General features: G+C 49.6%; 5 protein-coding genes across 5 annotated transcripts; 2 read left to right on the forward strand and 3 right to left on the reverse strand.

Annotated features, from left to right (window-relative positions):
* Positions 1 to 1171: 1171 nt before the first annotated feature.
* On the forward strand, positions 1172 to 3388 carry AtWU_07302 (uncharacterized protein; the record flags this gene model as incomplete). The annotated part of the gene is made up of 1 exon (XM_035502411.1): positions 1172 to 3388. One exon carries the CDS (start codon positions 1172 to 1174, stop codon positions 3386 to 3388), a length of 2217 nt encoding a protein of 738 aa, XP_035358304.1.
* Positions 3389 to 4189: 801 nt separating this feature from the next.
* AtWU_07303 (uncharacterized protein) lies at positions 4190 to 6619 on the reverse strand (the record flags this gene model as incomplete). The annotated part of the gene is made up of 1 exon (XM_035502412.1): positions 4190 to 6619. One exon carries the CDS (start codon positions 6617 to 6619, stop codon positions 4190 to 4192), a length of 2430 nt encoding a protein of 809 aa, XP_035358305.1.
* A 1174-nt stretch (positions 6620 to 7793) lies between these two features.
* Positions 7794 to 8853, reverse strand: AtWU_07304 (aldo/keto reductase; the record flags this gene model as incomplete). The annotated part of the gene is made up of 3 exons (XM_035502413.1): positions 7794 to 8340; positions 8430 to 8710; positions 8791 to 8853. The coding sequence occupies 3 exons, from the start codon at positions 8851 to 8853 to the stop codon at positions 7794 to 7796; spliced, it is 891 nt and encodes a 296-aa protein (XP_035358306.1).
* Positions 8854 to 9548: 695 nt separating this feature from the next.
* On the forward strand, positions 9549 to 11701 carry AtWU_07305 (YdiU domain protein; the record flags this gene model as incomplete). Its single annotated transcript, XM_035502414.1, has 6 exons — positions 9549 to 9906; positions 9971 to 9980; positions 10033 to 10063; positions 10124 to 10274; positions 10327 to 11432; positions 11501 to 11701. The coding sequence occupies 6 exons, from the start codon at positions 9549 to 9551 to the stop codon at positions 11699 to 11701; spliced, it is 1857 nt and encodes a 618-aa protein (XP_035358307.1).
* Positions 11702 to 12304: 603 nt separating this feature from the next.
* On the reverse strand, positions 12305 to 13639 carry AtWU_07306 (putative zinc knuckle domain protein (Byr3); the record flags this gene model as incomplete). Its single annotated transcript, XM_035502415.1, has 7 exons — positions 12305 to 12414; positions 12479 to 12766; positions 12877 to 12891; positions 13027 to 13040; positions 13104 to 13138; positions 13249 to 13268; positions 13603 to 13639. 7 exons carry the CDS (start codon positions 13637 to 13639, stop codon positions 12305 to 12307), a joined length of 519 nt encoding a protein of 172 aa, XP_035358308.1.
* Positions 13640 to 14686: the final 1047 nt, after the last annotated feature.

A 14686-nucleotide genomic window follows, 5' to 3' on the forward strand; every position in this document is an offset into this window, starting at 1 on the left:
CCCGTGGACTTTAAAGGTCTGTAGGAGTCATGCTCCCAAAAAATCAACTGATGGAAGATGGCGACCAAATAAAACGGATACTCGCCTTGGGAAATGGAAAGGTTGGCTCAACCTGGTGTCAGTCGGCCTATGGGGAGATAATCGTACGATAATTAATGATGCTAAGTACTCTGTGAACTTCTTCGTCCTCAGCACGGGAAGGGATTCTCTTTTTACGTTCAGCCTTACTAAACTCAGTCGGGTATAACGCTGGATTCCAACCTACTAGGAAAGTGCGGGATAAGATAAGTAGTAGGACGGAATCGATAACCAGTCTGGAGTAGCCAGTAGATGACCAACCAAGCTATAGTGGAGCTACCGAGGAATGCTGGGTACAGAGCAAGTAGCTGTTATGTAATGATGGTCTTTCTGACTAGTTATCCACTGGTTAAGTACGGGAGGAGCTGCGATAGTTTAGTCCCCTCTAGTAGTAGTTCCCCAAACTACTGTTATCCTACCTTGTTCAAGCCTCACATATATTGACTGCAAGGAAAAGTCCACCGCAACCCCCTTGTTTTTTTTTTTCTTTCTTTCCGCTATGGTCTGAAGTGCTCCAGTTTCCTGCTCTGCACACCGAGAACATTTGTACTTACTGGGCGCATTCTGCAGTCCAAGCAAGTTAAACCGATCAGACGAATGGCATGGATGCTGAGTCATCTATCACCATGACCTTGCCTGATGACGCTTGCAACCTCACCTACTGATCGCAAGGGAAGACTACTGCTACCTTCATACGCTTTCTGCCTGTCTGAACTCTTTCTGCAGTTTATACCCCAATCCGTCATCTCTTTTCTTTTTGATGGATAGCCCTGTCCCATCTTGCTTCTTTGCTATGTAGTCCTTCGATTCCCACTGAATTTCAACTGCATCGGGTTGATACCGCTCACACCGCTTCGTCTGCTATAATCTGGACAACCAGTGATTTGAATATAAGAAGGTTTAGCGGCTCATTGGTTAAGAGTCAAGGTGTCAAGAAGACGAAAACAAAGATAGAGAACCAGGTCCGACATGTTCTCCGAATGTATGAATACCCTCTACTATTCCGTCTCTTATACATCATATACCGTGCTCCTCATCGCTCACTCCCTGCCCAGATGCCTCCCGTTTTCTCGCACAGTCCCAGTCACGGGTCATGAACCATCCAGAAGACCCCCGAAGAAAGGGGCATGAACGTCTCTTGCAACAACCTCGAAATTCTCTTTTGCCCTCTTCGCGCTCTTTCTTCCACAGGAATGCGGCCGACCCATACCAACCTGCCGGTTCTCAACTATCAGGCTTCCCGTTTGGTTCAAGGGTTGTGTCTCAACCTGCGCCTCTCTTCTACAGCGCTACTGATGAATTCCGAGAGGAGGATGATGAGGTTGAGCATGAGCGAGAGATTGCTGACTTCTATGCCTTACAAAAATCTCGGCGCCAATTTGGGAGCAGCTACCTTAGGGAGTCTTCAGAAATTGGCGACGATAACGACTCTGCCAGCTCGAAGGAACAACAGCCCCCTTATACTAGGAAGAAGGGCATTTGGAGCTCCTGGCGCGACGCCGAAGCTAGTGACAGAGCGCAAGATTCGCGTGTTGAGTACGACGGGGAGCCAAACGGAACGGAGGAGTCTATTCACACAGAGCGAAGTAGAAGCAGGCTCAGGGGGAAATTAGTTGACGTTCACCTGGAAGATACACTGGCATCCGATGTTGGCCGCGACCGGGCTGACTCTCCCGGATTTGGTGATGATAAACCGCCTTCCGTTCAACGGTTTCGAGAGCAGCCACAGTCACGAACGGGCAATCTCGGACTAGACTCAGTTCTCCTTCCTATAGATTCAGATAACGCAGTAGTGCCAGAAACATCTCAACCGCCAGGCACGTCACGGCCATATCGAACGTCGACCCCACCGGTAGGCTCTAGCTCTCCAGCTCATGATGGCTTTTGGGGTCACTTGTTTCTAATATCTGTGGCCTCTCTCTTCGCTACGTCATTTCTTATCTACCTTCACACTTCACCTCCTTCCGGTGACAAGTCCAAATGGGGTGACACTGTCTACTTGACCATCCACAGTTCATTTTACCTGCTGGGTACCTATACCATCGCGTCGATATCTATATCTCTGCTTTGGCTGGCACTATTACGCTCCTATGTACGTCCATTGGTTTACGCTATCCTCGTCGCCGTTCCCATAATACTGTATTCCTTCTTTCTCTACCCCTTTATCTCGAGCTTTGGGGGTGTCTGGCACGGATCAAGTGTTCAGGACAAAGTCATGAGATGCGGGTCTATTATTCCCTTTATTTTGGCTAGCGCATGGATTTACAACGTCGTTCGAGGCCGCCGCGCTATAGGAAGGGCCGTCGACATACTTGAGTTTGCATGCCGCATCCTCGCCGTGAATCCAGAGCTTCTAGCTTTGGGGCTCGGTGCCCTCATTCTCATTGTCTTATGGACCTGGTTATGGATGCTCATGTTTACGCGAGTGTTTTTGGAAGGTCATATTTCTCGGTCCAGCCTTTTTGTTGTCGATTCAAGCAGCTGGTGCTTAGGAATCTACTATGTGCTCGTTTACGCATGGTCACTGGGAGTCATCGCTGGTATTCGACGTACAGTCACAGCTGCCGCGGTGAGTCAATGGTATTTTCATCGCTTTACGACGCCAGCGCCGACCTCCAGGCAAATAGTCCAAGCCGCAACTCTGCACTCCGCTACAACCCTTTTTGGTACAATTTGCCTATCGAGCCTCCTGGCTCTAATGATCCGCGTCCCGCTTTTGTTGCTTCCCGGTCGTATCGCGTCACTTTTGAGTTTCTGCGCCTATTCCTTTGTCCCAACTCCTATAACTGCCCTCACGGACCCTCTAACCCTCACATATGCGTCCATTCATTCCCAGCCGCTTGCAGTGTCCGCTCGTGGTCTGGTGCAGATGACAAACCTGACGCCCTCCATAGCGACGACTTCTCTACACCCACGGTCGTTCTCTTGGTCTCGTGGGCATTCTGCAACTCTTCTTCCTTATCGACTTTCCAAGCTCATCCTGCATGCGGCCCGTCTCATGATGTCTCTTGCACTTGGGTTTGGTGGCTGGGTGAGCACTGCTCGGAGCCTAAGTGTGATGGGTACCAACGGTTCAATCCGCGGAAGCATGTATGCCTACATGGTCGGGATCATTGCTGGGACGATCGGTTGGAGTGTGCTGGGAGCAATTGAAGGTGTAATTGCAGATACTGTCGATGCATCAATCATTTGTTGGAGTAGCGAAGTTGGAGCCTACGGCCGGGAAGCAAGGTACTGCCGAGAAGCTGGCTGGCTCTTCGGCCAAGAGCCTGGGTCTGTTTCCAGGAATACGCGCTTTGAGGATCCATGAGCTATCACTTGGTAGGTATCTCTGTGCGACCATGAAAGGAATGTCAGATTCTCATTGAGAGGACATCTACGGCTTAGTAATCACCGCACTGTCAATCCTGAGCTCGAATAGGATTTTCGAATATCTGGTGATGGCGGTATTGCGCTTCGGGGGGTTTGAGTGGCTTCGGCTTAGCGATTGTGTTTATTCTTTATCACTATGTCTGCGGGAGACATCTGCTGCTAAATGAACGACTTATGCCAGGTATCATATCTAGATCGTTATTAGAGCCTATATCATCTTATTTGACTCTTTGCCACTTTGGCGTAAGGCACCTCGGAGCGTATTTCATTCGCCTGGTTGTACTTTCTCTCGGAAGAGAATAAGATAAATAGAATAGAATAAGAAAGGATAAAAATTCAAGATGACTACCACTAGCGTAGTAGCGTAGTTAGATTCGCTTTCCAGATGTGGTTACTAAGTGTACAGGCGCATTACCCTACAGGCCCCAGTGCCCGGGTCTCAAATTCTAAGCTCCAATCCCATAGATGTACGCTGAATGATATAGCAATATAGTCGATTGAAAATTCTTGCACCCCCAACGTATCTCCCAGACCTACGTTGCAGATAAATAAATGATGAATGTTTGCCTCCTCTTAAGCATAAGCACATACAACCCGTGGTATCATGTAACAATAACAGCAGGCAAAATCTATTCCCTGTACACGCCTGCTGCCACAAACGCCAACTGAAAGCCATTGAAATGGACCGCAGATTGTGACACGAACGACATAGCAGAACGCCTGGATGAACTCGTCACATTTACAGCTTGAGTCGGCTGTTCCATCCCACACCTTCCTTGGCGCACCACTCACTCAGAAATGCGTGACTGAACCGGACTACCTCTAGGGGGGCGTTGGTCCGTCCAACTGGCAAAAAAAATTCGCCAGAATAGTCGCCAGCTCTCAAGCGTTGCCTTCCCAACTCTGAGAAATTCTTGGATCGTTTAGACCAGGTACTTGGAAACTCACGCGAAAGCACATCTTCGCAAAGACCGCGTGAGCCTTCGAGCCATAACTTCTGGGATTCTCTATAGCACTCGTGCGGTCTATTCTTCAGCTCCACAAACTCTTTCCGGCTCTTCTTATGGTCTTCCGATGCAGCAGGGTTTTCATCGCTCCCTGGAGTGGGCGCTGGCGTGTTCTCCCCAGGTAAAGGTGTGGCGGCAAGTCGCTCAAGATCAAGTGCGTGAATGGCATCATAAGAGACAGCACCAAGTATGAGGCAGAGGCTATGCAGGCGCGGATAGGGAGTGCTATTCTTTTTTACAACACGCCAATATGCGAGGATAGATAGCCAGGAAGACGAATCTGCAGTTTGCCGGGATAGCGCTTTGGATTGATCATCGGCAACAAATGCCACGATGAAGCAAAGAATAGCCTCAATTGCTGTAGCGGCCGCGAGTTTTTCATCAACGGTAGTTACGTGATCTTTGGCTGTGTGTCGCTCCGCAGCATGCTTTAAATCACGTCCCAGATTTGAATATTTCTGATACTCATCTTTCCAAGCTCGACGGTCGCATTGACGTGATGCCGTATTAGTCGATTGCGGAGATGCGAGTTTTGTAGGAGTGGCCGAATTACCGGGGCGCTTGACGGCAGGATGAGAAGACGGCTTTCCGTCATTGCCGCTGAATGGATCAAACCGGCTGGCAGAAGACTTAGGGTCTTTTACCGGCGTCGTTGAACTAGCTTTCGATCTGTCTGATGGATTTACAGCTAGATTTGAGGAGAAAGACATAGGCGTTTGAGGCTTTTCAGGGGCTTTTGAGTGCTCCCGAGAGACGGTAATTGTGCCCATATGCTTCCCTTTCCCTTCCAACCGTTGTGGCTTGTTGTGATCGGGATGTTCCGACGCTGGAGCCTTCGCTGCCGCCTGCCTGGCTTTCTGAGTCTGAGAGGGCTCAATGTCTGGTGCACTCTTCACAGGTGACCCCGGTGGGGCCGGTTTCTTTTTGCCAGAAAATTTCAGGAGAGCCTCGATCCGCTTCCGGTTTGATCTTCCATATTTCAATTTCACGACCAACTGCACTCTAGCCGAAGCATCCTGTAGAACCGGTGGCGAGCCGATTGATCTTGACATCGTATTTCCGACATGGTTCTTTGGATTACCTTTGGAGGCCAAAGAACTGTCCAAAGTTGAGACATCCGTGCTTGAGGGCCGTCGTTTGTCATTTCCATGATAAAATTGCTTGCTATGCAAGCCCGAAGAGTGTGTTGAGTCTGGCTGTGACGAAGCGTGAACGGCAGATTTGGCCTTCTGGATTTTTGATCCCGATGATAAATCATTATTCGAAGCGCCGTCGCTTTGTGATGATCCTAGGCCCAGGGGGCCTTCTCCAAGCCCAGCTAATTCCTTCTCAATATCAGGCGGAAGAGTAGGAGACAGAAGCCGAGGCAGTCTTGGACTGTTTGAAGTAGGGGGAAGGGTCGGTGACAGGAGAGCAGGCAAGCCGTTACCCTTCAGCCGTTCGGTCTTTGCAGGACTCGGCGATATCCTCGGCTTTTTGGGGGCCGCGACCTTATGCTGTGACCTCGAAGAATCGGAGGTGCCATCGACAAACGGGCGCTTGCGCTCGATGCCCCCCGAGTTAGACGCAGCTCGCGATTGGACGGGAGGTTTTCCCACGGGCTTTTGCGAGTCATTGCTAGGAAGGCTAGCCCTAGCAGCTCGCTGACTTGCATCGGGGGTATCAAGGACTGAGGTGCTTTGCTTACTGACTTCAGGGCCGACAGGGGAAGCGGAGGCGCCACTCTTCCTTCTGTTCCTGTAATCATTAAAAGTTATCTTTTTCTTCACCGAGTTGTTGGATGGTGTGCTTGCAGCACTCTGGCCTCCGGAACGCTGGTCGGACATGACGTTTCCTGTCGCGTCAGACCAGTCACCCACAGCCACTAGCAAGGAATCTCCTTCGTGATGTGTAAGGAATGTCATATATTGTAGTTGTTGCTCCTCCGGTGTAAACGGCCCGTCATTACCCACAGCCCAGTTGTTGACAAAGCGACTCCCCAGGCGGAAAGGCACATCAGTGGGAACAGTGAGAAGGAAGGGGTAGAACGGAAGGATTTCTTCCCTAAGCCGCTTCAATCGTTGGTCGATTGAAGATTGACCGGAGTTATGTGTTTGTTCGTTAATGAACTTGGGGTCTTTTATTTCATCATCCGCGGAGCGATAGGGCTGGTCCCCCGACATTGCAGTCCGTTGATCAAAAGCCTACGTGGCTGACGGCGAGCAAGCTCTTTTCGACTGACCATGAACCAATACCAAGTATTCCTTCCTTCTCTTTTGACCTCCCTGAGTGGCGTTAGCTCCCAGTATCATGTGGCTACGCGAATTGGAGTTCAATTGCCGCCACTATCGGACATCGCACTTCCCAGGAACAGGTTCAGGGATCACGTAGTGTGACCTTGTGAAAAGTCACCTTTCAAGAACTGCCAGCGCGCCTTCGTATTGTTATTGAGTCTTCCCCTTTCCCTCTATCTTGTGTCAGAATCTGGATACTGAGCGGACTGAGCTCCTCGTTGGCCTTTGCCGACTGCCCCCCAAAACTGCGACCTGTGACGCTAAGAGAAAGACCGAAATAAACGAGCGTTCAACAACACAAGCGCTTTGGATCCGAATAGATTCACCCACAGCCAGCCGGTCTGGATTCAGCTGGCGGGGAAAATTGCACAAAATTGGCTGGAATGGGGAACGCGATAAGAAACCAGCCCCGACCTGTCGTACAGAAGTAGCGTCGACAAACAGCCAATGTATGCCGGAGCTAGAATGAGACTCTCGAGGCCATAAGGATAGAGGACGGGGAGCCTCTGGCTCGCTAGTGTTGATGTGGGCGTAACAGCAAGGAATAGACGACAAGGAAGGAGAGCGCCGAGGAGCTTCCTCTGGAGATGGGATCGCCTTTCCGTCCGACAATGAGGGTGGGTTGGGGGGGGGGGGGCTTAGTCGCGACTGGGGATGCTGGCTGGCGGTCGAAGCGGAAACGCTTGGCAGTAATTGATTTGCTTATGATTAGTCTAGAGCGGGTCTCCTCCGCTTATCTACTAGACTAGGCACCTCACTCCGTACCATACTTCAAAGATTGAAGCTCTTACTTCTCAACCAGTCTTCTCCGACTACGTACCGCTTGCAATTCTCCATGGCCCTCGTTCTTTTTGTCCCTATCTATGTGCAGTGGCAAACGGAAGACTCAGGTCTGTATGTCCTAGTACTTGGTTATCACTGGTAAATCCGCATTAAAGGCAACGACCTCAGATACCATTCGCTAGACGGTTTATCAGAAATCACCAGGCTTGAATCTAAATTCATCCATCAATATCAGAACAGGCCTGAGTTTGACACTGTATACAGATATGACCAATCGTTTTCACGAACGATCTTCTGACGCGAACTTTCCCTGCCAGAATGCCCTGAAATGCTTCTGCTGCCCGGCAGCGGAGATATCATCAATCTCCCTAGGAGTCAACTGAAAGGTTAAGGCGCGCAAATAGCTGCTTAAGCGGGATTCTTTGCTACTAGTCGTGATTGTTATACAGCCACGGTCTATGGACCATCTCAGGAGGATCTCCCCTTCACTGACTGCATATTTTTTAGCCAGATGTGGCAGCAGGTCATCCACTGGCCCTCCCTTTGATCGGATGATAGGAGTTAAAGGCCCATAGCTTGCTGTTTGGATGCCTTGGCTCTTATGAAAGTCGAGTAGATTGCCATGCTGTAGATAGGGATGGAATTCAATCTGGTTGATGGATGGCGGAACTGTGGCTGTCTCCAAAATAGCCTCCAAATGGCTTTGCAGGAAATTAGACACGCCAATTGACCGTGCCTTTCCAGCGGCCTTCACCTGCTCCATAGCAGCCCAGGCTGTTTGAAGGTCGCTATCTGAGCTGGCGAAAAAAGGCGAGTGAATTAGATACCTATATGTAACACCCGTTAGTCCTCGCATCTGGCAGTAAACCAAAGTTCTTCGAGCCGGTAGAAACATATTGGCGGGCCGATCACCTACAGATCAACGTAATCCAGCTGAAGCTTTTCTAGACTTGCGTCGATTGCCCTCGGAATATCTGCGATATTTACGCTCACCTTGGTGGTTACGAATAGCTTATTTCGTTCCACACCACTCTCCTTGATAGCAAGACCAAGCTCAGGCTCAGTTCTGTAAGTCTCGGCGCCATCAAGGTGGAGATACCCCAGTCGAATAGCATCTTTGATGGATTCAACGAGCTCTCGGTTGATACTAGTGTCTCCTTCCTTCTTATACCAAGCTGTGCCGCAGCCATATCCAAGCTGCTTCCGTTATTAAGGGTAACTGAATTGGTTGCCAGAAGGATAAAATTGCAAATGAGTCTGCTGCTCCCACAACTTACCTGGGGAACACACGTGCCATCGTTCAACCTGACGGATGGCATAGATTTCAGGGTGTTGGCCATCTTTGTTGCTATTCAGTATGACTGGTGTGGTGATATCCTTGTTCGTAAACACGACCAACCCCACTTTCTTTCTTTCTTTTCTTTCGCAAGGCAGAGGAGATCTTCGGAAGTTCTATACTCGGGTGCAGAATGGATGATGTATTAATACTCCGTACTACGAACCGGATCGGATCAGCTCCGGCTCCACAAGCCATCATCCAGCTCCATCCCGCGCTGCGGCTGCGCATGTCCTGAATCTCCGAGCCTTCCGCCTTGCCCCACCATAGTCCGACGAAGAGGTTCTATTTTACAATGGTAGACATTGCGTTACCAGCGTGTAGTCCATCAAGGGGCAGACAAATGCGGGATCGGTAGGCGGAAATGGTTGAGGAGAATGATGTCATAGCCCAGGTCTCGCCTCGCCGGCTTACTTAAACTGACCCGGGTCAATTGCTAATACAGAGAGTACTCGTCGGTTAACTAACTGATAAACTAAACTTAACAGCTACTCTCCTTATAGAACCTGGTAAAAGCCATCCTCCTATTTGCCTAAGTAGCTTGTCGAGGGTCCGTATATATTTGACACATCCCTCGCTCACTGTTTTAGGTCTTCCATGGGCTTATTTGTCGCTCATCCTGGCCTTCTCCGCGCTCGGTTTATGTTGGCCCGCAGTACCCTCTATCCATCGCGGATCAGTCGAAATCGCTTAACTCAAATGGCGTCGCAGCTCTCCGACGCAAACGGAGGGCTTTCGTTGGCCGAACTCCCTAAGTCCAATGTCTTCACTTCCAAGCTTCCTCCCGACCCAGCTTTTGAGACCCCTGAGGTGTCACATCGAGCTCCCCGTGAGACACTCGGCCCACGGTTAGTAAAAGGTGCTTTATATACCTTCGTCAGACCTGAGCCGGCGGAGGAGAGCGAACTTCTGGGGGTGAGTCCAAAGGCCATGAATGATCTTGGTTTAAAGCCCGGTGAAGAGCTTTCCCCGAAGTTCAAAGCTTTAGTTGCGGGAAATGAATTTTACTGGGATGAAAACGAGGGTGGCATATATCCTTGGGCACAATGTTACGGAGGTGAGAGACGTCGGAGACCTTTCAATTTCTTAGACGGAGATTAATACTCACTAATACCTTCAAGGATGGCAATTGTATGTTTCCTGACAGTAAATATCTTTGTTTCTCGAAATTGACAAATCGCAGCGGCTCGTGGGCTGGGCAACTCGGCGACGGAGTAAGTGCTTGTTTCTAGATACAACTCTTCAATGATGGAGCTTAATAATTGATTTTCCAGCGTGCAATCAGCCTTTTCGAAACTACAAACCCGAAAACCCGTACTCGCTATGAGTTACAACTAAAAGGTGCGGGGCGGACTCCTTATTCCCGCTTCGCCGATGGAAAGGCTGTGCTTCGCTCTAGCATCAGGGAATACATAGTATCAGAAGGTATTGCTTCCGCATGTCCTATTAGTGCAGCTTCGACTAACTGCGAGCAAAGCCCTTTCTGCACTTGGTGTTCCAACCACTCGAGCTTTGTCTATAACCCTATTGCCTCAGTCAAAGGTGTTGCGCGAACGTTTGGAGCCCGGAGCTATAGTTGCTCGATTTGCTGAATCGTGGCTGAGGATCGGAACATTTGACCTCCTACGGGCACGAGGAGACCGTGAGCTGATTAGACAATTGGCGACGTATGTCGCAGAGGATGTGTTCCAGGGCTGGGAGGCTTTGCCCGCTATGCTGCCGTTGGACCAAAGTCAGTCATCTGATACTGTAGACAACCCTCCCAGACATGTATCCTGGGACCAAGTTGAAGGGCCGCCAGGCTCGGAAGAGAATCGGTTTGCAAGGTTGTACCGTGAAATTGCGCGACGAAATGCTAAGACCGTTGCTGCTTGGCAAGCATATGGATTTATGAACGGGGTGTTGAACACTGACAATACTTCAATCTATGGCCTTTCATTAGATTATGGCCCATTCGCGTTCATGGACAACTTCGATCCTCAGTACACGCCTAACCATGATGACCATCTCCTGAGATATTGTTACAAGAACCAACCTAGCATTATCTGGTGGAATCTGGTTAGGCTCGGCGAGTCACTCGGAGAACTCATTGGTGCAGGTGAAGACGTTGACAAGGAAGATTTTGTGAGGGATGGTGTGACAGAGGAAGCCGCGCCTGCCATCATTAAACGTGCGGAGGAGATCATTGACCGAACAGGCAAGGAGTTCAGGATGGTGTTCCTGAACGAATACAAACGCATCATGAGCAACAGGCTAGGCTTGCGCAGTCAAAAAGAAACTGACTTCCAAGTCCTGTTTTCGGAACTGCTCGATACATTGGAGGCTTTGGAGTTGGACTTCAATCACTTTTTCCGAAGACTGTCAAACGTATCGCTGTCGGATATAGAGACCAAAGAGATGAGAGAGAGGATAGCATCTATCTTCTTTCATAACGAAGGGTTTGGTGGCATCGGATACACCGAGGATTCCGCGAGGCAACGAGTCGGAGATTGGCTTGACAAGTGGAGACAACGAATTATAGAAGACTGGGGCGTTGATCAAGACTTGGAAAGACAAAGGATCATGAAGAGTACAAACCCAAAGGTAAGCCTACCATTACTAGTTTCGCTGCTGGCCCGCCACGACACTAATGGGTGGTTATGTTTCTTTAGTTTCTGCCTCGCGGCTGGATCCTCGATGAAGTTATTGAACGTGTTGAACGCCGTGGAGATCGAGAGGTACTCGGAAGGGTGATGCATATGGCACTTAATCCCTTCAATGAAGAATGGGGGCAGAATCATGATGAAGAGGAGCGTTTTTGTGGGGATGTCCCTCGCTTCAAGAGAGCCATGATGTGCAGCTGCAGTTCTTGAACGTGTTCCCATAAACCGCGACCGATACATTAAAGTCCGCGGCGTATGATGTGTTTAGAATAATGTAATTTTTGATGCAAGTAGCTGATGCTACGGAGAACTGAAAATGATCAAAAAAATATTGTTTCCACCCTCTTTCTGACAGATAAAGACTACTCCCCTAACGATTCCCTGGAGGTACATACCGAGCAGGCAAAGGCCTGACTAAGATGGAACCGTGGAATTGAAATTGCTTTCATATGCTAATTTTGTGGACAAGTTTTCTTCCGCATTACACATCATTTCACATGTTTGCCCACCCGCAAACCCAGGCCACCACTTATCAGTCTTACAAACTGATTCTCCCGCTTTTATTGTTTGGAACACCGGACTTCATCCGTTTGATTCCACGATAACTGGATATCATTTTGGATATCATTGTCAGCCGGCGGAGGAAGTCAATCAGAGACAGGCTCGCAAGCCAAGTCGTGCATTAGACCAGAGAAATCGGGGTAAAGAGATTGTAGATCATCACGGCGAGCGCGATAAAGGTCATCCCGATATCCTGGTCTCGCGTATGATAGCGCGACAGAAGACAAACGATGCAGCATGCAGATCAACTATTTAGTTAGGGCAAGCAGCCTGGACGTGACCAGGTTGCTTGCAGTTGTAGCACACCCGCTCACCCTTGGCCTCCGTAGGGCAGTCGCGGGAGACGTGGCCGACCTCACCGCCTAGGAAAACAGTGTTAGCGTGTCTGACTGAACCTGAGAGATTGTGAAGGGTGCAATAGCCTACAGTTGTAGCACTTCTGTCCGTTGGTGCAGTCGCGAGCCATGTGTCCGAAGCCACCGCAAGAGTAGCAAGTCTGCTGACGGCCGCCAAAGCCACCACCGTAGCCACCGCTCTGAGGGCAGTTCCTAGCAATGTGACCGACACGGCCGCACTTGTAGCACTCCTGGCCACCACCAGCAGCAGCACCACCGAAACCCTCGGCGGGGCTAGCCTGGCACTCACGGGAGATGTGGCCCACACCACCGCAGCGGTAGCAGGACTTCTCCTTGGGTGCTACAGTGCATTCACGGCCTGCATGATAGGCTTGTTAGCATCTTGGCAAGACAAAGGAAGATATATATATATATATATATATATATGATCAAAAGACGGAGAAATGGAGAATTCGCTGGTTGACTTACTGACGTGTCCCTGTCCTGTGATGGTACAAAGGTGTGGTTAGATAGAGTGGCTAAGAATCAACGGAAAGAGGCGCAATGAAAATGGGCCAGTGAACGAAAAGGAATAAGGGAGATTGGTCATTGATGTAGAGACAAGGTCGGGAGACATACCACCACAGTTGTAGCTACCGAATTTAGTCAATAATGTTTACAGTAAGAGGAAAATGGACAGTGCAAGTTAAGCATACCAGGTAGGAGTGCCCTTCTTGGGACAGTCACGGGCCTGTAGAGATTAGAGATTAGAACGTTGCCAAACCATGATTATAGAGACAATCCCAGAAAATGCTGGCCGAGGATGCTATGAGGAGACGATGGTGACAGGGAAAGGTTTACCTGGTGGGAAGCATCACCGCCTAAAATGAATGAAGATCTTTTGTTAGCTTTTCCGTGCCAATCCAGAAATTCGCTTCACCAGGAATGGTAGCCACCGCGCTAAGACGGCAGGACCATTCGCTATGAGAAAAATGGGACAGATAGATAGGTTATCATGGAAGGCCAAGGGATCCCAGCTGTAAACTAAGGACACCAAGTAAAACTCGGTGGATGATGGGCAATCATGATCAAGAAAAACCGTTTTTTTCTCCCCCTCGGCTGGAGCTGCGGGAATGGAGGCACACAAGGTGCATGACAGAATCGAAGGGCTCAGGTTTGACAATCGACGGAACAGAGCGGGGGGCAAGGACTCACAGTTGAAGCAGCCACGACCTCCAGCTTGGAAACTCATTGTGAATATAGGGTGTAGGTGAACTGGTAAAGAACTTTTGGGGTGAAGAGGTAAGTAAGAGAGAGGATGGTGATGGCCAGGTGAGGGTTTGAGAGGGGGGTGGAAACTGGGCGATCAGAAATTTAGGTAGGGATTTCTTGCTAGCGCCGATAAATAATAACCAGAAGGAAAAATAAATCAGACATGCGGACAGTCGGTGCGGGGGAGCGCTTCCCGTGGTTCCTGCAGGGCTTTAACGCCGGGAGGCCGCAACACACAACACCTGCCCGCTTCCAGACCTGGGTGTGATCCTGGCTTTTCGCGCCATACCCACACCCATGCTCTGCCCTTAAGCCAAGTCCTACTTAGCTTTTCCAGGTAGCGTTTAGCGATCCGCCATTATGCCGTACATGTGGTGGCGATCGCAGCAGTCACGATGAGAAAGGAGAGGTCTTTGGCGGGGTCCCTAACCAGACCTTCGTGAGATTAGTACATTACTCTTGCTTTTCCTCTGCGACAACGAGGACGAAAGCAGGCTCATCATATCCTAGATAATATTTTCATCAGTCGCTGAGAAATTTATTTCGCACTAGGTGCTGGCAAATTTGATGCCTTTCAATTAGCGAGTGTATGCGCAGCCATATATCGCAGGGTAGAAGTGTGGACATTGTGATGAGACTGTCCCCTAGTAGGCCGCTCGTGTCGAACAGTACATAACATCGAGCATGACCGCGGGAGAAAGAAAGGTACGAGGAGAGGGAAACTGTCCGTTACTTCAGGGCAGGATGGTAGCGCTTTAAACTACGCCGTGACTCTCATGGCTCCCTCCCAAGGTCCTCTCCGGGACCGGACACCTTGGTTGCTTGCAACTTGAGGTTTTGTCATGTCGATCTGGAATGGCCTACGCTTACTCTTCGGTTTTTCTCATCCTACTGATTGCTTTTGCCATGAATACCTTGGAAGTTTATTAGCGACATAGTCAGACTTTTGGATAGCAGGTGGTTCATAAAGGCTTTCCTGACCAGGCTTGAATTCTGATCTATGGTATCTATAGATTACAAAATTGTC

This window comes from Aspergillus tubingensis, assembly GCF_013340325.1.
Source record: "Aspergillus tubingensis WU-2223L DNA, scaffold_8, whole genome shotgun sequence".
NCBI classification, from domain to species: domain Eukaryota; kingdom Fungi; phylum Ascomycota; class Eurotiomycetes; order Eurotiales; family Aspergillaceae; genus Aspergillus; species Aspergillus tubingensis.